Source organism: Elgaria multicarinata, chromosome 3 (genome assembly GCF_023053635.1).
Source record: "Elgaria multicarinata webbii isolate HBS135686 ecotype San Diego chromosome 3, rElgMul1.1.pri, whole genome shotgun sequence".
Lineage (NCBI taxonomy): Eukaryota > Metazoa > Chordata > Lepidosauria > Squamata > Anguidae > Elgaria > Elgaria multicarinata.
The window spans coordinates 54,714,001-54,738,210 of NC_086173.1; the positions used below are offsets into that span (position 1 = coordinate 54,714,001).

The 24,210-nt window shown below is 40.5% G+C and overlaps 1 protein-coding gene across 1 annotated transcript; it reads right to left on the minus strand.

Annotated features, from left to right (window-relative positions):
* Positions 1-5,071: 5,071 nt before the first annotated feature.
* On the minus strand, positions 5,072-24,119 carry JMJD6 (jumonji domain containing 6, arginine demethylase and lysine hydroxylase). Its single transcript, XM_063120353.1, has 7 exons — positions 23,908-24,119; positions 19,318-19,706; positions 16,872-17,158; positions 12,517-12,652; positions 11,253-11,391; positions 9,727-9,854; positions 5,072-8,645 (listed from the first exon to the last, which is right to left on the minus strand). The coding sequence occupies exons 1-7, from the start codon at positions 24,034-24,036 to the stop codon at positions 8,609-8,611; spliced, it is 1,245 nt and encodes a 414-aa protein (XP_062976423.1). The 5' UTR covers positions 24,037-24,119; the 3' UTR covers positions 5,072-8,608.
* Between the last annotated feature and the right edge of the window lie 91 nt (positions 24,120-24,210).

Consider the following 24,210-nt stretch of genomic DNA (forward strand, 5'->3'; position numbering starts at 1 on the left):
GCTGGTTTGGATCCTAGTATGATCTCCAATTTTGGTTGGCATGGAATTTTAGGTCAAACACAAAATATTACATTCCAGAAAACTGGAAAGGCAGAAAAGGGAGGGAACAATTTGGACTTTCATCCACAACCCCGCTTTCTTTAAATGAAAAAAAAAACACCCCTAAGTTTTAAATAGGTATATATAAATAACCCTGTTTTAAGCCTTTACAGATATACAGCAGTCCCTATATATTATATTATCCAGTATCCAAGGCAGTAAGCCTATATGAACCAGTTACTGGGGAACATGGGTGGGAGGGTGTTGTTGCACTGTGTCCTGCTTGTGGGTACCTGGTCAACAGCTGGTTGACCACTGTGTGAACACAGTGCTGGACTAGATAGACCCTTGGTCTGATCCAGCATGGTACTTCTTATGTTCCAGTTCCCAGTTTTGTTTTGGATATATTTACAGTGCGATCCCATACATTTCTACTCCAAAATAAGCACCACTGAGACTTGCTCTCATTGTGTATAGACCTGCAGCCTTAGTAATTATTTTCTATCTAAGGCCAGAGCTACACCAAGCAAGACAGAACACTTTGAAAATGGTTTGAAAACGGTATATACAATGTGTCCTGGGCCCAAACATTTGTCAATACTATTATAAACTGTTATAAAGCAGTAGTGTAGATCCTGCCTAGGACAGTGGATTGAATGCTTTGTGCTGTAGTTGTGTATGTGTTTGTGTGTGTACACATATGTACGTACGTACACATACATATATACCCACACACAGTCTATGGGGTTTGCTGATTTACTAAAGGTCTGTCTAATTCACTATTCAGGGGCAATCTGACCTCATGAATTGCCAGGAGATTCCATGGTGAGCTAAGTGGTTAGAGGGCTGTTCACACACCAAGCTGTGTCATGGTTTATTTAAGCCACAATGAGAGGCGGGGCCTGCGGCTATCATCCCGAATATTCAGCCTGCTTATGGGTTGTTCTGTTGTAACCCTGACCGGTTGGCATGTGAGGGTTAAACAACCCTCACATAACCCTAGAACAGGCCATGGGTTATGCGAGGGTTCTTAAACCCACACATAACCACCTCCAGTCATGGGTGGGATATTCAGAATGGTGCCCATTCAGGCTGTGGCTCATCCTGCAAACCCAGCCACCTTATATACACAGTTTCAGCTTACACTGTTAGCTTGTAGGTCAAAGAGAACGGGAGCCATCCTTAGTAAGATGAGGTGATATAAGTAGGGCTCCCCCAATTTCCTAAAATAAGGCATGGTTGACATTTCAGACTATTCCATTGTATTAAGAGTTAAAACAACACAACCAAACGAGATTATCAATAATGTGTTGTGTGGTGTTTTTTTTTGGTCTTCCTTTATAGCAGAGGGCATAGTTCTCAAGTCCACATTGGAGACAATTTCCCAAGGATCATACTTCCAAGTATGCTTTCCAACACACCCCAAACCTCCAGCTTTAGGGACTGGGTTAGTTTTCCATCTTGGAAGGGAAATCAAATGGTTTTGACTTAGTCTGTTTTAGTCCTACTGAAGTCAATGGAGTAGGCACAAATCCTAACTGTACTGTAGTGAGCCTTTATAAAGTCATATTTCACTCATTTCCTGGGACCAATAAATCCACTAGTTACAAGAGGACTGGACAAGGCAGGATCTCCAGGGTTGTAGCTGCGATTGTCTTTCTGGGTAATCCTATCAAGGCAGTGATCATTAGCATGTGGAGAATTGTATTCTTAGTAACAAACAGCCATAACACCTAATCTTCTCCTCCATGGAGCTGTATATTTCACAGGGCTGGACTTTTAACACAGCCCAAAGGGGAAGTGATTTATATGCACCACTGTCAACTGATGGGGCATTTCTTTTCTCCTTAACCTGAACACCTGCAAAGCACAGCCTTTGCAGTTTGGTAGTTCAGAAAGAATCATTACACAGATGCAGTAGAAAACATGAAACACATTAAAGGGATGTGTATTCTCTGTTAACATGGAGAGCTTTATCTTCCAGGGTTTGAACATTTCTACCTTTTCTCTTTCAGTCCGCTTGTCTCAAACCTTCTGGAAGGTCTGGCAGTTTCATTTCTGCAGTTTTAAACAAGGAGACAGAACTAGCATCTGTTAGTTTTCCAATTCTCTGATCTGATTAACAGGTCATCAGATTATCCAAGTGTTTGAATTCTGACTAGATAGAGGCATGTTACAAAAGGAGCCAACACAGCTCTTTGGTGCCAGATCATGGCTTAATGCCTGCTTTTTCATTTTCCACAAAGCTTACATGGGAAAAAGCCCTACTAACGCAACTAGATTTACTTCAGAGTAGGCATGCCTAGGATTGCACTGTAAATGCTTAAGGGTTTAGATGATTTACTGACAGACTTTTAATATGGACATTTCTGACTTTTGCATATCCAGCTGAGAAACACCCGAAACCTTTTTTTTTTTTTGGAAAGCAAGTTTATCATCTCTGCTTTAAACATTTTTTCTTCTTCTCAGCAGTTTTGACAGAAAAACAAAATAGCTACAGGTTGATCATAAGTGGGGATCCTTTTGAAAATTCACTCAATAGTTGCGTGGAAAAGGGTTGTGCAGCTGTAGTTGAGGCAATCCATCTTAAGGAGGAAGTTGCAGTGCAGCTTGCTAAGGGGTTTGCATTTGTTTGTTCCTCCTCCCTTCATCTACATTATCAGGTTTAAAGTAGTCACACCATTCTTGGAGATGACAAAGCCTAGTACTTAACCAAGTGTGTCCAATTTTCAACAGACCAACCTCGCCCATTTGTTTTGATTAAGTACTCATTGGTTTAATAATCTCAGTAGTATACTGCCCTCTACCGGAAGAAGGGTGATCCTCCAGCAGATCTCTGAGCAGCATCCGCACCTGCAACACTCCTGACGCTGCTGCAGAATGAACTGTCCTAAGGACAGAATGGACCTTGTTAAAAAGAACAGTGTGGTGCAGGATAGCTCAACACCAACACTCCTCCCAATGGAGTCAAAGATGACAAACTCACTTGTCCACAGTGCTTAACCATCATATGATATAGTGCAAATATAAGGTGCTATGTGGCATCATATCCTCAGAGGGCAGTGAAACTTTTCCTGCCATTAGCGTATAGAGACTTCAATGATGAATATGGACAAGTAGGAAACCCATGATCCCGTTCCCAGCCCTCAGCTACCTGATGTGTACAGGGAACTGCTTTGATCTTCAAAGCCATTTAGTACAAGCAGCCATCAGTTTTACTGTATTTCTTTTCTGATCACTGTAGGCAGGGAAGGTTTGGTACTAAACACAATCAGTAGACTTCCTCGAGCACAACAGGTGCCTGGCTTCAACCCAACAGGACAGGAATATACTTCGCATCTGGTAGACTGATCAAAGTGGCAACCCTGAAAGAGCGCAGCTGAAAGGAGCTGGCTAACTAATATTCAGAGCGCTCCTTTTTGAAAGTAGTTAAGTTTTGTTCAGTAATGTTTTGTTTACACCATATAACATGCATACTAAGTGAGGTGGAAACTCTTAGCATGGTTCTTTTCAAATCTGTGAGGTTGATCTGGCTAGGAAAAGGACTATGCATGAGTGCTAGAACTTCCAGTTCATCCCTGAAAGCTGTTGAGGGCCATCTGCAGTAATTCTGCTTCCAGGCATTATGTTATTTTATGTGACATGTTCAAGATCATTGACCTCCTTATCGATACTATATTGAGTGAATAAACAGTGCTACGCTACTGTTTATCAATTCAGATTTTACTTTAAATTGCAAGGATTGCAGAAACACAAATTACTTGGGCTTCGGCTATTGGGCGGTATAAAAATGTAATAAATAAAATGTAATAAATAAATAAAATTGGGCTTCTAATTGCCAATATTTAAAAACATGTAACATGTACACTCATTTTAAATTATCCAAGTCGTTCCTCAGAAAATGCAAGACAATAAATAAGGTACAAGTCAGCAAGAAGTTGAACATTGAACCTATACTTATACCAGTAAAAAGGATGAATTGACAAGTCTGCACGCTGCACAGTATCTCTTTTTTCAGACTCCTACAAATTATGATGCACGAAGCTTGCTGAAGCACACAAGGTGAAAGACATGAATTTCTCAAAGTTTAGATGAAAGCAAAGCACAAATGAAGTAATGGAAAATAACCTTTTATTTTAAATTAATAAAAAAGAAAGAACACAATCATCATCCAATGAGAACAATTCTGAGGATCTTGGCTTCACTATATGGATGGATTTGACTTAATAAAGTTAGTGGAGCTGGCACTTTAACTGTTACCAGAAGAGTCCAGAGAGACTTTGCTCCTTATAAAAAGGAAGAATCAAGCTCTAAGGATCTGACAGGCAAAAGGTCTCCTAAACATAATGACATAGTCATTAAGAATTCGAGAAACAAAAGGCGTTAGCACAACTTTCCATGTAAGTAGTAGGTGTTGCTTAAATCTGATAAAAAAGCAAGGTTGATCAAGTTTGACTGAAGTCTGCAAGAAGAATTAAGAAAACCAGGACTTTCTTTGATGTAACAAGCTCTCTTGATAGAACAAGATTTTTCATTAGTAGGGTACCTGCAAAACATGCATCCTCTTCCATAAATTGGGCCAGTTAAAAAAAAAAGCTACTGTTTAACAGATTGCAGCTACCCATACATGAGCCTTTAATCTGAACACACACCATTTAGGTAGGGAGTATCTCAACCTGCATAACCCAAGTTGAACTACATTTTGCAGAATATTAATAGCCAATGCTGAATGTGTCTAGTTCCAGCAAGTCTTAACCTAGCCTTTATCTCAAAAGATGTATTTTTTTTTAGTTCTCATCGTTATAAAAAAGCCAACTAATAGCCATTAAGCTTTTAGGCAACAGCTGACAAAGCTCATATCTAGAACCACAGCTGGCATAGTATAGACACTTGCATTAGTTTTCAGAGGCACATAAAGTTTATGAGCAGGATATTATCTTTAATCTGAATAGTCATACGTCAAATAAAGTTTTGATTTAACTATGCTCAGTTCTAATTTATATCTGCAAGACTTTTTTTAGAAGTGACACTGCAGCCTCAAAACTCTTGTGATGTCAGTGATGTTGTCTCCCTGATGAAGCAAGTACTAAGCCCACAAGCACTGAATTATTTATTTCTGCTTGCAAACCTGGGTAAGTAGAGAACCCACGATCCTGATTCCCTGCCCACAGCTACCTGATGTGCAGGAAACTGCTTTGATCTTTAAAGCCATTTAGTAGAAGCAGCCATCTATTTTACTTTATTTCTATTCAGAAAACTGTAGGCAGGGAAGATTTGATACGAAACAGAATCAAGCCTTCTTCCTTTAGCACAACAGCTGCCTAGCTTCAACTCAATAGGACAGGAATATGCTTGATATTTGGTAGACTGATCAAAGTGGCAACTGAGAACAAGCACAGCTGAAAGGAGCTGGCTAATTACTATTCAGAGCCCTCTTTTTTGAAAGCAGCCAAGTTAGGACACAGATTTTAAGTGCAAAAATTACAATCTTGTAAATAAAATCTACAACTTTTTTTTAAAGAAGGAAAGCCCAAGTTTAATGTGCATTTTTCATTGGTTTGGGAATCTGCAATATAAAATATTCCCTATTACAGTAACAGAGAGAAATATCTTCTCTAAATGAACAAATCTCATCGATATTGTGGAAGTTATACATTTAAAAAGACGTAATGACATTGTTTGTAGCTGAACACTGACAGTTCAGTTGCATGTGGTTATTACTGCTAAAAAGCCATAATAGGTTTCACCCTGAAATAATACTGTTTTTTAAAAAAATGAAAACTGGAAGAAAATAACCATCTATTATTATTATTCTTAAAGTCAGATTTGATACGAGAACAGCTAGTGCATCCTACTCAAAAGTGGGTCCTTCAGTCTCAGTTCATCCAAGGAATCCTACCCCCCATCTCTTCCAAATTAATTTACTGATTAAGCCATTTAAATAAATGCATGTGATTGAATTGACTTATCAGAATCCCAGTATTACAAATGCATCCATTAGATTTCCAGGTAAAGATGACGACGTCCTCTGCATCCCTAGGACATAACATGGCATTTAATATATCACTTTTGGAACCAAGCCTTTGCTTAAACACAAACACTACAAATATCATCAAGTTTCTAAACCTCATGGTTGCAAAAAAAAATTTTTTTTAACAGTACATGAGCAGTTTTTGCTGAATATTTATCAGCTACAAGGCTATATAAACAGAACTTCCAAAGTTGGGAAGGGGCCATAACTCAGAGGTGGAGCAGATGTTTGGCATGCAAAAGCTTCCAGGTTCAGTTCTCAGAATCAATCAACATGATGAGTTGGATACAGAGTGTTCCTTCTGTGAACAGAAGGGCTCCTCCACTATGCAGAAAGGACGATGATCCATTAGAGACTCCCACTGACAGAGGTGCAATGGGTTTCCCCCCCCCTTTCTCTTGCAGCCCCCCAGAACCATCTCCCACACTGTTCTGGAGGGGACCTCAACCCTGCAGAACAGCTTTTCAGGGTGAGGAAGTAATCAGCTAAAATAGTCTCTTCCCCTAGTGGAAATGTCCCTTGAACAGAACTCTACACACAGGAACCCTGGATCCAAGACAAGATCAAGAACCAGGACTGAGAAAGACCTTTGCCCTTGAAAGTAGGCAATACTGGGCCAGATGGATTAGTGGTCTAATAGGCAGCTTTATATGTTCTAGGTCAAGGACTAGTGGAGTCACATCAGTACTAGTAAATTTCCCGAGTTCCCCTGTTGCTGTTCATCTGCCTCCATAGTTTTGAATTCCAACAAAATTGGAAGATGGCAAGTTCTATAGCAAGGGGTAGGCAACATGGTGGCCTCCAATGTGTTGAACTACAATTCCCATACTTCCTGGCCATTGACATTGTTCACTGGTGCTTATGGGAGTTATAGTCCAAAACATCTGGAAGGCATAAGGCTGCCTTCCTGTTCTGTATAAACTGCTTTCAAACAAGTTGTGCAATCCAAGGGTGTGCATGGGAAATTTATGCAAAATTACCTGATTTGCAAAGATTATCCCATTTCACAGAAGCAGTCTAGGAACAAGGATAGGGGAGAGAAATCATTTAGGGATACACATTATCACCATTTACTGAAAAAATAATTGCTTCTTGCATGCATGGAGTTAAGGCTGGCAAGTGATATTTGGATCTCTGCATTAGTGATATGGTAGTACTTTGGCACACACTGGAACCATGGAAGAAAAGTATGTGTCATAAGCTATCTCCTAGGCATGTTTCTTACAGGGCCGGATATCAGCTAGTAACTGGCCTCAAACTGGCTTATTTCACATAATGAAGTAAAACACAAGAAGAGAACTAAAAAGCACACCCTCCATGTCATAAATCAAAATGCAATCAGGTCCAGATAATCACTCAACTCATTTCTCAAGTGATCAGGGCATAGGACCTTTTCACTAGGCTGTTGACTTTAAGGGTTGGGACAGAGTTACAGTTGTATATGGAGATGCAAGATCCATCTTAGAACATAGTATCAATCTCCATTGACAACAAAAATGCCCTTGAAGAAGCAACGTATCCTGAAAGAATTCAGCTGCCTTGGATACACACAACCACATTTTATTTCAAGACAACACACACACACACCTCAAATACCTGCCACACTACAACAGCAGACAGAGTTAAGAAGTTTCTGGGCTCCAAAGAAGCAGTTCTTCATAAAATGGGATTTATATTGTATTTACTCAGACTCCACCCACTCCTCATAAAAAAAGCATTCTACCTTCATATGACGTTTCCAGAAACTCCCACAGGTTGAGGTAAGTGAAGCAGCTACAGCTTCTTCCATACCCACTCTTTTTTTCTAGGGCAAGCTCCTAAACTGATGGCAAAATACCAGCAGTTTTCCGTTAAAACAGAAAGCGCGCGTATTCATAGTGATGAACTGCTTGTTCAGACATTAAATTTTTCATGAGTCTCATCAGTCCATGGTTGGTTTGGTGTTTTCTACAAATGAAGAACTACAAAAAGGTGCTTCTTACAGGTGATCATTTACACAGTAGAAGAGTCACCTTAGCTGAATATAACCAGGCTAGTCTCTTTTCTTCTTGTCCTCTAGTAAAGATTCTGCTGGCCAATTACATACCCTGGGGGTTGTAATTTTAACCTCCAGTTGTAGTGCATGAGAATTCAACTTGTAAACATACGACAATGCTGGAGCAGGACACAGGCTTTCAGGATCTACCTGCTTATTTTTAAGAAAGCTTTGTTAATAGATATCCTCAATTTCCTGTTCTGACTGTGCAGAGTTGTGAGCCACAGCATAGCATTACAGAGGACAGCACTGTCTTCTGCTGTTTAGCAGACTTGTTTGATGGAGTGCAGAAAGAGAGGTTTAAGCACATAGAAATCTCTAGGTTTCTCCTTTAGTTAGCAAGGATTCAGACTTAGATGACAGGTCATGGCAGGTAGAAAATTGAATTTAAAAGAACTAAAAAGGAGTGGTGAAGATTTGAGAAAGTTCCAAGCTATAGCTGATGGGAAGAATAGAAGATAGCTGGCTGGTTGCGACTGCCTTTAGATGGGTCTTGGTATCTTTCAGGGATGAGCACGGCTTCCACAAGATTCCCTAATCCTGTCAAAAAAATACAACTGCTTGTCAGGGTGAGTTTCTTGTAGCTTATGCAATACAACAGTATAGAACTTTTCAGTGACACTGATGTATCCCAAACATCTTGGAATTAGTTCCATGCTCAATGTTTTCATCAGTAGAGCCACATCTTACACTATAACAAGGAAGCAGTCAGAAGCAACTAGCTGAACACATGGTCTTTGGAAGAAAGTACTGAAATGCATAGCTGGGAGAGAGACTTTAATTGCCCATCAATTCCCCATTCTACTAGGCTTTAGACCACACAAACAAATGGGGCAGAATGCCATCTTAAGATGTTTACTCCAACCAAAACCTTGCCTCACTCTGACAGCAGAACAAAAGCTCTCCAAATATTCACTTTTTGTCTTAAAGCAGTGATGCCCAAACTTTTTATCAATAGGATCCACCATCAGAAGTTGATATGGTCAGGATCCACCTACTGTTTTCAAAGAAAGATTTGTTACTCCTTTTCCTTCATGAACCCAGGCACAAGGCTACCATCTATATCAACATTTAGGAAAGCAAGATTCTCTAGAATGCAAGATTCAAGAGTAGGCCTTCTCCTTTGACAAGAGGTCGCTAGACTGAAAGTACATTACTCAAGGTGACAGCTTTACAAGAAATTAACTTGAGGCAAAGATCTTCTATTATATAATTAATCATGCAATCCCTAATCTTCCATTGCCAACTTTAGCACTTTTAATTCCTTTACCAGCATGAAATCTGATCCTCTCCTGGAAACAGCACATTTGTACCTTAACAATGCTGCAATTTTCAATTTAAAATATCCTGTCTACATTAAAGAGAAAAGTTGGAAAAAAACATTTAGAATGAATCTAATAAGTGAAGAAATCCTTCCCTGGAACTTCTGATAAATAGAACCAGTTTTCATTTAGAGCATTAGAAATGGATAAGGAGATTATGTGGGGGAATCCATTTACATAGGATGCGAGAAGCTCCCCTTTTATGGGCAACTTCTTTATCTGTAATTAGCAGTCCAGCCCAAAATATGTTTCTAATTTCCATCATTTGTTTGATAAAGAGGGTATCTTGGTTTAGTCACCTGGAGGAGCTGCGCTCTTTGCTCACACAGTCATCGTGCGAGGTTGTATCACCATTCCCCATCATGCTGCACGTCCTTCGCTTTTTCCTCCGATGCATCATTCCTTCCGTCTCTGAGCTAGAATCACACTGAATACACAAGAAGTGACAATAATAAATCCTTACTTTCAGAATAGCAACCCCTCTCATTACTGGTCAGTAGTAATGGGTACAACATTTGAGGAAGAGCATTATTTAATAGTCACATCTATAAAATATGTGTGAAGGAGACATACAGAATGCGAGCTACTAAAATACCAATACAACTTTGGTTTTGTTTGTTTTTCTTTTTAAATTCTTCAGATTCTTTGGTGGCCCTCTAAGACATGTTTTCTAGGCATTTTATAGAGTAGTTCATATCCAATTCAGCCAGGATATCAAGTTGTTGCTGAGTCTGTACCTGAAGAAACTATAATCTGTCTTCAAAGTTGGTAGCATCAATTTCAGTTTTTGGCACCTGCAGTCCCTACAGAAACTCAGCTCTCCTCATCTTAGCTAATGAAATTTTGCCAAAAAACTAACTGGGTTGTTTAGAGAGGTAATCAATAGGTCAGTCTACATAAAAAGTGAAACAAACTAACTTGAAGGAGGTTGTGACTATAACATATTTCGACTGCAGAACTGAGCATTTTTTCAGTTCTGAACATGATAGTTGGTGGCTATACTTCTAGACACTCCTGGAAGAGGTGGATTTTACAGATGCATTTTGGTTGACTTGGAACTGAAACTAATTTCATGTCCTGGTGGACAAACTGCACCCAGAAACTGTAATCCTTTTAATTCTCCTAGGTCTCTGATCATATCATATATATATACATAAGAGCAAACTCAGTTTCCAAGTGTGGATTTTAATGTAGCTAAAAGAGTACCATCCACACACAAGAGGGAAGTATCGTTGGGCTTGGGGAAGCCCCAAGGTTTGCAGAAGTACAAAAAATCTTTAGAAAAATCACTGGGGGTGGGAATAAACACAACTTAATGAGGACATGTCCAAAGAATTTTAACAGTGTTGAGGGAGGAAACCCAAACAAAATAGAAAACCAGGGTAGGTGGTGGAATGGAACATCCTAGAAAAGGGCATGGCTGGCTGGCACCCTGAACATGAGACCCCTACACTGCAATATTTTGCTGCAGGCCCCACATGTTGATGCTATTGGCTATTAAAACCTTCTGGAAAACCTGCATATATTGAGTAATTTAGGAAACATTTATAAAACAAGACCACCGCAAGTCTTTAGGACTCAATTATGTATGCTAGAATATTTATTTGTTAACAATCCATCAAGGCAGTACCATTTTATTTTTTATTATTTTAATTATTTTTTATTATAGAGTATGCCCAATGATTTCAGTGGGAGACAACCTGCCCCACTTTGGAACAGTTGGGATGTTCATCTCTAGCACCCTCTCCAGTACCAATGACTTACAGCACATGATAAGTTTGATATAGTTCTTGGATAGGAATATGTGCAGTAGCAGAGTCCTTACCTCTGAATCAGAGTCTGAGGAACTGGAACTGGAAGAGCTAGATGAATCACTGGAACTGTCAGAAGCAATGCCTGTTGATTCTTGTAAGTCAACAGAATCTGCTAGTGAAGCCAGCTCAGGATGCTCTTGTTTTAGGACTCTTGGGGGGAAAGAAGTCGTTGTTAGCATGAATAAGGTAATGGATAAATAGGCAGAGAACAAAAGCACTATGCGCTCTGAAAAGATGGTCATAAGAACACCTTCACAGAATACAAAGCAGAAATTGTTTACTAGAAAGCAAAAATACACATTAAATACTAGCATAAAAAATATAAAAAATAGCAATATAAAAAGTTTAAGATCAGCAGTAGTAAACGTTTGGCATGTAAATGGCATTTCCTTCCATTTTTTCCCCATCCACAAAAGTACAAGGCACCTGGCATGCCAAGCAACTGAAGAAGCCAACCCTAAAAAAAAAAGAAAAAAGCCTTACACCTGGCACTGGATCCTTTGCCAAAGTGCTATTCATCTCTCTGGCAACTTCACAGACTTAAGGTTTTTCACCTAGAAACCCAGGCAGGACCTCCCATAAGATATGGGCACTCCACTTGCCCACTATTTTCCTTGATGCCATTTGTCTTTTCTGCACATCTCATGTAGTTTAGGAAGCAAAGTATTTCACTGGCTAAATAAATCAGCTGCTACTACTGGATCTGTCACGTTTATAATTTAGTACTCTAACTTCAATTTTATAACAAGGGGGCATTAGACTGGGATTAACCATGAAAACAGGACACTTATATAGGCAAACTGAGAAATGATGTTGGGGGCAGTTTTGAGAAATTTGCACCCATAATGGATTGAGAAAACTCTTCCAGAATAACTTTCATTGCTGTTACAAGCACCACGTTAAAGATACTTAAACTACTGATCTACCACCTTATTTATTATGAAGTCATTTTATATTTAATAATCAAGTGCCCAAATGCATGCTCAGATTTAAATTATGCTTTTCATATACATACAGTTGAGTCACCTTAGTGAATCTTGAAATCCAGAAGCCTAATCCTCCTTCTGGACTCCCATGTACTCATGCAAGATGTAGCTTTTACAAGCCAGATAGTCCAGAAAAAAAGTCTTTCCAAAATGCAAAAACTTCATCAGGTTTGCATTTAATATATTCTGTCAAGCGTCATTCCAGGCTGTACTTCTTGCTCTAGGAAGCAACATTTGGCTTGTCTGGGAACATCTGGGAAATCACTGAAGTAATGATCACATCTCTCACCTGTACCATTTTCTTGATAATTTGGGCCTTCCCCTTACTGTCTTGTGCCACACCACAGGGAAGTTTGTACAACTGGCAAAGTTCTGAGTGACAGCAATGGTTGTGTCAAGATTGAGAACTACATGCCACCAGCCACCTACAAATGCAACACCACAGAAGGTTATAAACAATGAACAGAAACACAACACTCATGCTGTTTTTAAATATAGGTTTGTCTGTTTGGAAACAGCCTTGTGTGGGGGGGAAAATAACTCGTGCCTCTTGTACAATGCACATTCTAACCATGTCTTAAGAACATAATGACAAAGGTTCACAAATATTGGTCACCAATGGCCAACCACTTCTGCACTGGATGTCCAACAAACAGATTCTGTTCCCTGAGTTCTATGTAAATTGTGGAGGCTTGGGGAGGAGGGTGCAAGAGAAATAATCTTTTACTTTTGGTGACAGAGTTGTTCTGCTTCTGCAAAAGCCCAGCACAAAGATCCCCACCCCCACCCATGCATGTGCAGGGGACTTTTATATCATTTTATGCCAGGCTTTAGTAGGACAAAACCAAGCTGACCCTGCTTTTGAAGAGAACCCCGGCAACTCTAGACAGTGATTTAACATATCTAAATAGTAAATATACTTTCTTATAAATTAGATCAGTTGAAATCATGTGTCATTGAAATTTCCAGCTTTTAACATTTAAAGTAACAGACAATAGTGAAGAAAATGTTGGTGGTCTTTTTTTTTTTTTTTGGCAACCTTTCTAATAAACCCTGAGAAGCTACAGTCAACACAAGAGGCAAGTAATTAACAAGAAGAGAACTAGTCTGAAATTCCTATTTTAATTTGCCAAGCACTGAAAGAATCATGTGCTTGGGTAGGTACTATCAAGCAGCAAAACAGTTTTGTAAAAACTACTCAATTGAGCTGCTGTTCATGTGGAGAACTTTTATTAGAAAACAGTGACTGTTAAATACATGTCAATGATAACAGAACCTGCTGATGGAACACAATGATCACATAAACAAAAAGAGAAGAAACTAAAGGAAATGAGGGGCACTAATCCCACTACATAACTTAAAAAGGAGAAAGTAAGTTCTCTACCTAAGGGAAAACAGATTTGCTACAGGTGTGGGAAATAACATTCTTCTAATCCCATGGTGAGAAAAGAAGAGAACTGAGTGGGTAGATATTCATGCTATTCCTCAAGGTATGCATATGTACACAAAAATCATTATTATTATTATTATTATTTACATTTATATACCGTCCCATAGCCCAAACTCTCTGGCTGGTTTACAAAGATTAAAACACTGAACATTAAAAACTGATACACAAAATTTAAAACCACAGAAAGCATAAAAACAGATTAGATACAATGTCCATTTAAAACAGTTAAAAACTCAACATATGCTGTTAAATGCCTGGAAGAATAGAAAAGTCTTGACCTTGCGCTGAAAAGATAGCAATGTTGGCACCAGGCGAGCCTTGTCAGTGAGATCATTCCATAATTGGGGGCCACCACTGAAAAGGCTCTTCCCCCTTGTTGCCATCCTCTGAGCTTCCCTCAGAGTAGGCATCCGGAGGAAGACCTTAGATGTTGAGCGTAGTGTACGGGTAGGTTCATGTCCGGAAAAGCGTTCCATCAGGTATTGTGGTCCCAAGCTGTGTAAGGCTTTATAGGTTAAAACCTGCACCTTGAATCGGGCTTGGAAACGTACAGGCAACCAATGCAAGCAGGCCAGAGTCGGTCTTATATGTTCAAACCTTCTGGTTCCTGATATTAATCTGGCCACTGCATTTTGCACAAGCTGCAGCTTCTGAACCATCTTCAAAGGCAGTCCCACATACAGTGCATTGCAGTAATCAAACTTGGAGGTTACCAGAGCATAGACAACTGAAGCCAGGTTATTCCTGTCCAGATGGGGGTGTAGCTGGGCCACCAACTGAAGTTGGTAGAAGGCACTCCGTGCCACTGATGCCACCTGAGCCTCAAGTGTCACAGATGGTTCTAGAAGAAACCCCAAGCTATGAACATGCTCCTTCAGAGGGAGTGCCACCCCATCCACAAAAGTCTCCTCAAGGGGACCAGGAAATAAACCTTGGCTAGAATGTTCTGAAGTGAGTTGTCTGCAGGTACAGAAGCCATACATGGGAATGTACAGAGATTTCGGCTAATAACTATTTACTGTCTCAAGCAAAATATGACTCTGCTCATGATCAACTATCTCTCTAGGGTAGGGGTAGGCAATCTTTTTGTCCCCAAGGGACACATGCTAACAATGGGTGGCAGGCTGGAGTGGGTGTGATTGGAGCTGGTGGTGCCCAGGTTCCCACCTTCCCCTTTCTTATGTACACCCAGCCTCCCCACCCCCTCATACATAACACACACAGCCTTCTCCACCTCTCCATTCACTCTCTTTTTCTCTGCAGAAAAATAATATTCATCATTCATAGAGATCAATAGGATTTACTCCCATCATGAGTTTAGGATTGTAGCCTATGGCTACAATGATATGCACACTTACCTGGGAGTAAGCCCTACTAAACAAAGTGGAAGTTACTTCCAAATAAATCTGGATATAAGATTAGGCTGTCAGTCACCTAAGAAGAGACTATATGACAAATAATAACTCTTCTCCCCATTTTTAGCAATAGTATTTTAGAACTCTACTGTACTCAATGATATTTTGTAAAAGTATCTCCCTGCTTTTTAAACTTAACTGGTTAGCAGGAAAGAAGAGGCAATAAGCATTAAATGGCATAAATGAAGTTGAAGCATTATGGCTTGGTTTTTATTCCAAGCCTTACTGTTTCAGCCCCTTAAACAATTATATTTTGGTTCACTATGAGATTTTAAATCAAGGACAAAGCATCCACATAAGAATGGCATTTTTGATCCTTCCACTGTTGGCAGCATATTTAATCTAGGCTGCACAGAGGCTTTTACAGCCAGAACATTAATTTTCCCATCATATAAAGCTATTAAATAAGCAAACAGACACCTCTCATGATAAAATTATAAACACGTAAAACAAAGACATTTATAAGAGAAACAAATAAAGCAACTTCTGTTAACTAATGAGCAGAATAAAAAAAGATAACACATATATTCTAGATATGAAGTTTCAATTGCCAACTGACCAAGAAGAACCACCAAATACAAAGATGGACCCAATTCTGGTCATTTAAAAATAAAAATCTGTCTCAGGATCCAGAATTGTGTGTGAGAAAGCCAAAAATATACTCAGATTCAGAATTTGTTGGAACATTATTTTATTAATCTTGTATATATGCTTGAACAATGATATGAACATTAAGCCCCCAGGTTATTAAGAAACCTCAGAATGCAAATAGATCCATCATATTAGCCCCCAACTGGCTCTATTGAATTGAGGCCAGTAGGATATCCAATCTCAAGAAGGGAAAGGCAAAGCAACATGGTGTTGTTGCAGTGACAGTTATGGCAACTGGTCTTACGGCTGATTCTCTACATGCCTCCTCTATCCCACACTAGAATCAAAGCACAGGATCAACTTTTGTTATTAGTTAAGCCACAACCTGCTGGATTCCACTGGGCTTCATCCATGTACTGGAGCAGCCTTGGACTTCAACTGCCATCTGCCCCAGCGACCATGGCAAATGGTCAGGAATTCTGGAAATTGTAACCCAAAACATCTGGACAGCTGTACTAGTTTTTGAAATCAGAAATTTGCAACACTACTTGTGCATTTGGGAAGGTTTATTTCCATTTCACAGAAAGTTGGAGACACAAGAGAAATTATTTCCCTAAAACCAAATCAGGAACAAATAAAAGTAAGTGCCCAGATGCTTCATTCCCTGCTCCATCTATTACATATACCTTTTCAAGAGAGATGCATACCTGTACAACACAAGACGTATTAGGACTCTTATCAGAAGCACAAGTAACTGATTTTAAGAAGCAGAATTAAGCAGAATCAGCTCGTCCACCTTCATTTTCTGCTTCCACTTCAGTGAAAAAGCTGACAAATCCTTTCCCTATTGTGCTAGTTAAGCTGCCTGTCACTGAGAAGACATTATTCATGGACAACACCCCCCTAATCTCCAACAGTTCAATTCATCTCCATTTTAGTTTCCTTCCTAAACGTATAGTTTATTTCAGGATTAGTCTCCTACACATATACTTTGCATCCATTTTGTTCAATACAAATAGTAAGATAGTGTAATTGAATCCTGTACAGTATTTCTAGGGCACCGCTTTGTTTGAACGAGTGGCAACTGTGATAGGCTTGGAGATCCTCTCAAAAAAGATACTGCACTATAAGCGTATTCATTACATGATAAAATCACACTCTAGCACAGAAACTAACATGTGTACATACCTGGTACAAAGACAGTTTCTCCTGGTTTCTGCACAACTTCCAGGGGTTTGAATTCAGAAGGCCAAGTGGGAAGCTGAGTTCTAGGATATATTACTCTGAACCATGTGATGGCTTCATCTTGCTGGTTCCCGCCTTCTTCACGAGTCACTTTGATCAATTCCCTGGGAGTGCTGGTAGGGAAAAGGCACCAGCGCTTGTGTCCTTGAACTAAGGCATTCCATGCACTGGTTCCCAAAGGGTCAATGTGAATGCCTGTTCCTGATCGAGGTGGGCCCATCACAAACCATCTGCATAAGGGGAACATGCAAGAGAGTTAGGAAAGACTTAATGGTTGTCTTTACCAACAACAATTTCTTTACCATTTCTAAAGAAGTCTGAAATATTCTTAGTTTCACTTTGTTTAGATACAAAGATGGATGTAACAAAAGCACCAACAAAAACACACATGGAACTGCTCTATACAAATCAGGGCATTTGCTCATTTAGCCCAGTGCAGCCCACATGGTCAGCTCTCTCTCGGTAGAGCAGGGGTGGGGGGCACTTTGAGCTTGGGGGCCAAATTGGCCATGGGCCGGATGGGAAAAATGGGTGAGGTGACAGCCCACAGCCAGCATGTGAGGCAGAGCCAGGGCCCAGAGAAGCAGCTCCTAGAGGGGCTGGTTCAGTCTTAGCTGGCTGTGATGTCCCTGCTGGAGGAATCCTCCTCTGGGGAGGAGCTAGAACTCCCAGAGACAGACAGTGCTAAGAACCCAGCTGTGTCAGGGGCCCTGGGCCCTCAGGGGAGATGACTGTGGGTCTGTCCCTGCAGGAGGAGGGGTGTTCCACCTCTAAGGTGAAGGTTGGGCGACCACCTAGCCCCCGAGAGCATTGTCACATCAAGAGGCAGGCCAGTAGGGCTCGTGTGAGAAGAAGTGCTTGATTACAAGGAAAGGACACCTTGTGAGCAAGGCCTCTGTGTTATTGACTCTTGGACTCCTGCTTGACTTTGCGTCTTGGACTGTGTATTTTATCTGACTGCTTATCTTTGTTTTAATCTTAGCTGCACCTCTTCTGGAAACCACCTACTTGTCTGGTAATACTGTACTTGATCATTTGCTTTTCTTGCCTTGCCTTTTGGATTGCCCTGAAATTTGCCCTAACATGATTCAGCCATAGCAAGACACAGGCTTTGCTTACGGGATCAGGGAGGACAAAGTTCTGACAGAGCCAGCACTGGGAATAATTACAAAAACCTATTTTGTTGTGGAAATGTTTTAATGTGGAAGGTGCGTGCAATTATACTTTTCCCCCAATGATGAGGATGCCCAATTAACCTGAGGCACAACTATGTAAAGTCTGGCTAAGCATAAGTATCAGTGTAAACAATGCAAAGCAGAACTGCACAAAAGGTACATCAAAAGGGCAACAGTAAGAAACAGCTGGCATTGACTTAGATGTCACAAGATCATTTCCCCTTTCTCTTGACCTGATGAACAGAGATAAGTCTTCCTAAAAGCTTCCTACTTCGTATTAGCTCTTCTCTATTAGGATGCTTAGTTTAGCTGGGCTTCAAATGCTTTGCAAGATATTGTTCAAACGTTAACAATTAAAGTTATTCTAGTGATATTAGCTCCCAAGGTGCCTTTTCCTCTTGAGGAGTCCTCCTTTGTAATCAATCACTTCTTCTCAAAGAAGCCCTCCAGATGTTTTGGCCTACAGTTCCCATCACCCCTAGCCAGCATAGTCAACGAGAGATCATGGGCGTTTTAGGCCAAAATACCCGAAGGGCCACAAGTTGTCCATCCCTGTGTTAGCTGAAGGTAGTATGTACAGATATCAATGTCTTAATACCATACATATTTGCAAGCAACAGCTGCTCTGTAGTTAATAAATGAAGACACTCCTGTTGAATTTAGTCTTCCTAGGTAGCTGGTTGAAAGCCTAGAGATCCGTATGCCACCTCTTTTTGGAAGTTGTTGCATTGTAGACTGTTATTTTGGTTTGCTTGTTCTTTTCAGACCACCCTGCTTTCAATGTAAAAGTTGACATTTGGAAAGTTTTCTTAAATTCTGAATTAAAACTCAGCTCTGCTGTATACACAGAGAAGTGAGGAACCCCTTTCAGCCAGAGGGCCAAATTCAACTTCGAAGAAGCTTGTGGGGGTTGCATTCCAGCCATACCTTGACCCCTAGCATATTGTAGTTTACAGCTTTTACTGCCAGTAATTTAGAAAATAATTTTGGCCCTTTAGGACAGGGGGAAAATTGCACAAAAGTTGCAAAACCACCAAATGATTGGTGGTTGGGGAAGAGAGGGTGGGGCTAGAGGGCCAGGTTTGGTCCCTGGGCCTGAGGCTCTCCATCCCTGGTGTAGGATAAAGGGAAAGAGTTGCCCCCCTTTTGGTCTGTATGCTACTTTTAAAATCACTGTCTTTGCTGTTTCTGTCCTGAGGCAGGGAATACTGTACCTGTAGGGAGGCCTTCTCTTCTCTCCTGCATACTTGAACAAGTCATCTGTGAAGAACTTTGGCACCTTGTAATCCTCCAGAAGTTTCCTGCGCTTAGGATGCTCCCCATAGCTGCTGTCAAATATATAGAGGGGGCTGTCATCTCGTGTGGTCTCCATGTATTCAATGTAGTATTTCATCTTCATCTTTACAGAGTAACCGTCATTGTCCTCTCCACACTTGAATTTCTGGTTCCTGTACTTGCGCTTCAGGCGCTCCAGAGTCCATTTCTCTTGGCCTGGCCACCCCGCTTGAGCATTTAACAGGACAACAGGCTTGTAAGGCTTCTCATAACGTTCAATGAATTCTTCCACCGACAAATGGAGCGCATCTGCTCTTTCCACATTGTCCTGCAGGATAGGTGAAGAATTTTTCTTAACACAAACTAATGAGCAAGGTAATACAGCAGAATATTAGTGACTAGGTTAGTCCCACATAATGAGAAACAAAGAGCACACAAAATGCCTTTTACTGTTATCACTCGTTAAAACAAAAATAAGCAAGCTTTTCAATTCCTATCTGCTTTAGTTCTACATAGATACAGACTTATCCCAGCCACCAACAGGCAGTAGGTTTCATTTGTGTTCAATACTGCACCTGAGGAATAACACTGTCTGATACACTTTGAAATAACCAGATAGTCCTGTAAAAGATAGCCTAATAATGCAATACATGAGATAATAATCATTATAGCACTAGTGTTCAGATGATATCCAGAGCTTATAATAACAAGCAACCCCAAGGATTTTTTTTACATAGGATAATAATTGACTGCCATTTTAGAACACTACAACAATGTAACCTGAAAAAGAAATTAGTTACTGAGTTCAATGGGATGTATTCCTAGGGAAGCAAGTATAGGATTGCTGCCATAGTGGGCAAAGAGCTTGAAAATCATTGCTATAAAGCTGATCATTACTCTTCCCCCACTCCTTCACATATGAAAAAATTTAGAGGAACAAATTTCTATTGTATTCTGAAAATATGAATTTCTAAATACCTGCAAAGATTATTGCATTTCTAGAACACAAACATAAACAAAATACCTTGAGAAGGATTCTATTCATTTTCATGACCAAAAAGAGGCAGAGCATTAACAAAGTCTCCTACTAGTTGAAAAGAACATATGAAAACATAGTCATGAATGAATGGGAGTAACAATGCAGAATGGGGCTGTTTGCATGACACGACATCCCACCAGGTCATGCAAACATGGTGAGGCTTTAACCATTTTGAATATCATTTATTTATTTATTTATTTAAGCATTTTTATCCCACCATTCAGCCAAAAAAGGCTCTCACGGCGGCTTACAAAAGTATTTCTCGACAGTCTCTGCCCACAGGCTTACAATCTAAAAGACAACCCCCCAATTGGAGGTTGTCATGCAAACTGGTGAGCGTAGGTTATGCAAGGTTTAAATGACCCTCATGTAACCCATCCTCACTGTGTTTGCACTATATGACAATCCCTGAGTGGGGGCTGCATATTCAATCTGGTGCCATCCAAAGCAAGCCATTATCTTGCAACTTAATCTGAAGGCAATTCAAGTGTCTTACAACAGCTAAGACTATTATCCCCAGAAGCGGTAGAGCGGTTGAATGGAAATTTCCATTGAAGTTTAAGTTGGTACACAGCAGAATAAAGGTATTATGGCCTCTCAACTCCTACCAACAGTTTTTTTTTACCACATTATCACAGTGTAGATCTTCCAACATTTGAAGATAGCCAGGTGAAGTTTGAATATTCAAATCCATTAACATCTGAAACACATGAAGCTTGATCTCATGCTTCTTTATAGAAATAAGTCCTGCCAAATTCATTGGGGCCTGCTCCCAAGTAAGTATACACAGGATGCAACTTAGGATAGGTTCTATAGTCCATCATGGTCTTGGGAACAGAGGCAATTTTTGTACACTTACTATTCAAATTTTAAATGGATAAATCCACATTGAGAGTAGAATTACAGATACAAAAAATAGAATAAGATAAGAAGTCTTAAATTAAAAATTCCTTGATACTACTACTGACAAGCAGACAAGATTCCATATCATGTAAAGAATCTTGTCACCTCAACTTCCATTTTGTGTCACTTCTCCTCCAAGACTACCAAGAAGAGATTGATACAGTTTACTGAGAACACTAATGTTCCTGAGTTAAATCATTGTAGAGGGATACAAAGACAAAGTTATTTCACAGTTCTCTTGCGATCAGTGTTGAAGTGTTTTGACCATTTCCCCCAATAACATCTGAGAAGGCCCTCACTTTTTGGGCCTTTTATCATATTATAAAATAAATAGTCAGTGATGGCAAGACTGTAGGATGACTGAACTCTAGATTTTCTTCTGCATATTTAATTTGAGCACCAAATACTCCCTAATTAGTTTTGGCAAACTTGCACAGATAGGATATTGTCTTGTTTCTGTTGAGTCTATGGAATTATCCAATAGTATAGTGAAATAAGAGCAAACAGTATTCTTGTGCCATATTAACAAACCATGAAGCCCAATGCTGTGTCTCCAAAAATGGCCAAATGCAACACATTTAAAGCGAGAACTAAAGAAAAATAAGTTATATAAGAAAGAGGACCCATAACGTATCCCCTGTTTACTTCCTAGTTTAGTAGGGTTGCAACCCAAAGACAAGGTCTGAGTTCAGACGACACGCTAATCAATTAGGGGGGGTAATAGGAACAGAATGGTAAACAACCGTTGATTAGCGTGTCGTCCAAACTCAGCCACAGACTTTAAAGCCCACAAATCTTGCTTGTAACAACAGGTGAAACAAACAAAAGGAAGGGGCAGGGGGAGTTGTGGCTGGATGACTGACTGACTATAGCCTCCTGCTCCATCTGTGAACATAAAGGTGCTCTGCAGATCTCCAGGTGGCAACCTGATTATTCTATATACCAGGCAGGAGGTAGAACAAGGTTTTCTGACTCCCAATGGTTTATTAAAAGCAACAGTAAAAAGGCCTCCCCATTCCTCGCCCACCAAATTACGTTGTTGAAGCAATGAAAGCTTGGGGAAAAACCAGGACTGACTTTTTGGGAAGAAGGACTGTGAGCTCAGTCCTGGTACTGTAAACAAATTCTTTGGCTGAGCTTGTGCTCAGCTGGGCTCTGTTCCTGAATTTTAGGTATGATCATACCCATGCCCACCCAGTATTTTGCACTTGGCTCCTGCTGATCCCACAAGAAGTTTGTCCACCCCTAACCATCAGAAGTCAGACAAGATTATGGGCCAAGGTAATATGTTTACTGAAATTTATAACCATTTTTCTGAGCCTTTTTGCCACACAACTTGAGAGGAATGTACATTATTTCCAGCATGTCTCACCTTGCCATACCTCTCATTTCCACTTGTGGGGGATTCTGTTCTTGACCCACTCCAAACTTGATATAATTTCTCTCAATAATGAAAGACACAATGCCCTGATTTACAGCACAATTCTATGTGTCTACTCAAAAGGAAATCCCACTGAATACAATGGGTTTACTCCCAAATAAATAGGCATGGGATTGCAGCCTTAGAACATCAATGAGTCCACCTAAATTGCAGATTGCCTTCTAACAGCTAAACCGATTGCTTGGTACTATAGCTCCCTGCAATGTTTACAGATAAATACTGCTTTACTAGTCACAATAATCTACCCCCACTAAATCTGGCCTAAAATCATAATGCAATCTCCACTTTTGTCTATAATTTCTGTTCTCCTCCTCTCACCTTCCGTATCCTCTTTTTCAACCTGTTTGAATTATCACAATACCCCCACCCCATTTTACTCCCCTACCGAACATTTTTTTTTAACAGGAAGACTCTAATATGGCACTGCTCCTAAAGGACTTTAAAATAATTTACCCCACAGTCCTTCCCCCCTTTACCTACCCCATATGTTCTCACAATCCAGGTGGTTAAAGAGCAAGCACTACCTACTCGGTTTTTTAAAAGCAAAGAAAATGTCTAATATATATCAATAGTTGCAATGGCACACTTAAGGCTGCAATCCTATACACATTTTCCCAAGAGTTGGGAACCACTGAACTCAACAAAATTTAATTCTGTGTAGACATGCATAGGATTATACTCTAGATTAAATTAGCAATAAGATAAAAACACATACATCCTCTCTGATAAATGTGGGTTGTAGTCCAAGAACAGTGCAATCCCATATATGTTTACTGCAAAGTAAGTACCAATGTGTTCTATGAGGCTTAGCCCCAGGTAAAAGTGTACAGGTTTGCAGCCAAGCGCTCCTGTCAAAATACTTCTTGAGTCTTTACAGGGGGCACCAAGACCGTTGTTTTCCCCACAAACTCCCCTCCCCGGTCAGAAATACGAACCACGCAAAAGCAAGAGTGAAAACACATGGTGGGGTAACTACTGCGGGTCAAGCCACCTTCCCCATGCCCTTCTTAGTCTGGGGCTGATACGTTGCCCTACGCACCTCCACGGCCGCCTACCCACCTCGGCTTTAAATGCTGCTCTTCTGCGACCCACTTGCCCACCCCCGCCATTTTCCTGTGCTGTTTAACCCTACGCCTTCCTCCTCACCTTGCAAGCTGCCGGGTTAAGCGGGAAGCTCTCGCAATAGTTATGCCGGGTCCAGTCGAGGGAGTCCTTGAGCTCGGGACGGGCGCTCCGCTTCGCCTCGCGGATGCGCTTCTTGCTCTTGTGGTTCATGCTCCCAGCGCGCCTCTCTCCCTTCCTCGCCCGTCTCTTCAGGCTACGGATTCACTGGAGAATGACACCCCCGCCTAGAGGAACAGCGCCCCGCAGCTTCCAGAAATTTCACCTCCGCGCCGCCTCAGCCACCGCACCGCTACCTCAGCTCAGCCAGCCTTGCTTCAAACCTCG

Bases quoted from the DNA above. Each gene is read 5' to 3' on its own strand.
- JMJD6 (XM_063120353.1), bottom strand. From the start codon at position 24,036: ATGAACCACAAGAGCAAGAAGCGCATCCGCGAGGCGAAGCGGAGCGCC. The intron at 9,855-11,252 runs GTAAGGACTCTG...TTGTGTATTCAG, and splicing joins CCTCAGACTCTGATTCAGAG to TGTGATTCTAGCTCAGAGAC. The intron at 8,646-9,726 runs GTGACTAAACCA...TTTTTTTGACAG, and splicing joins AAAGAGCGCAGCTCCTCCAG to GATTAGGGAATCTTGTGGAA.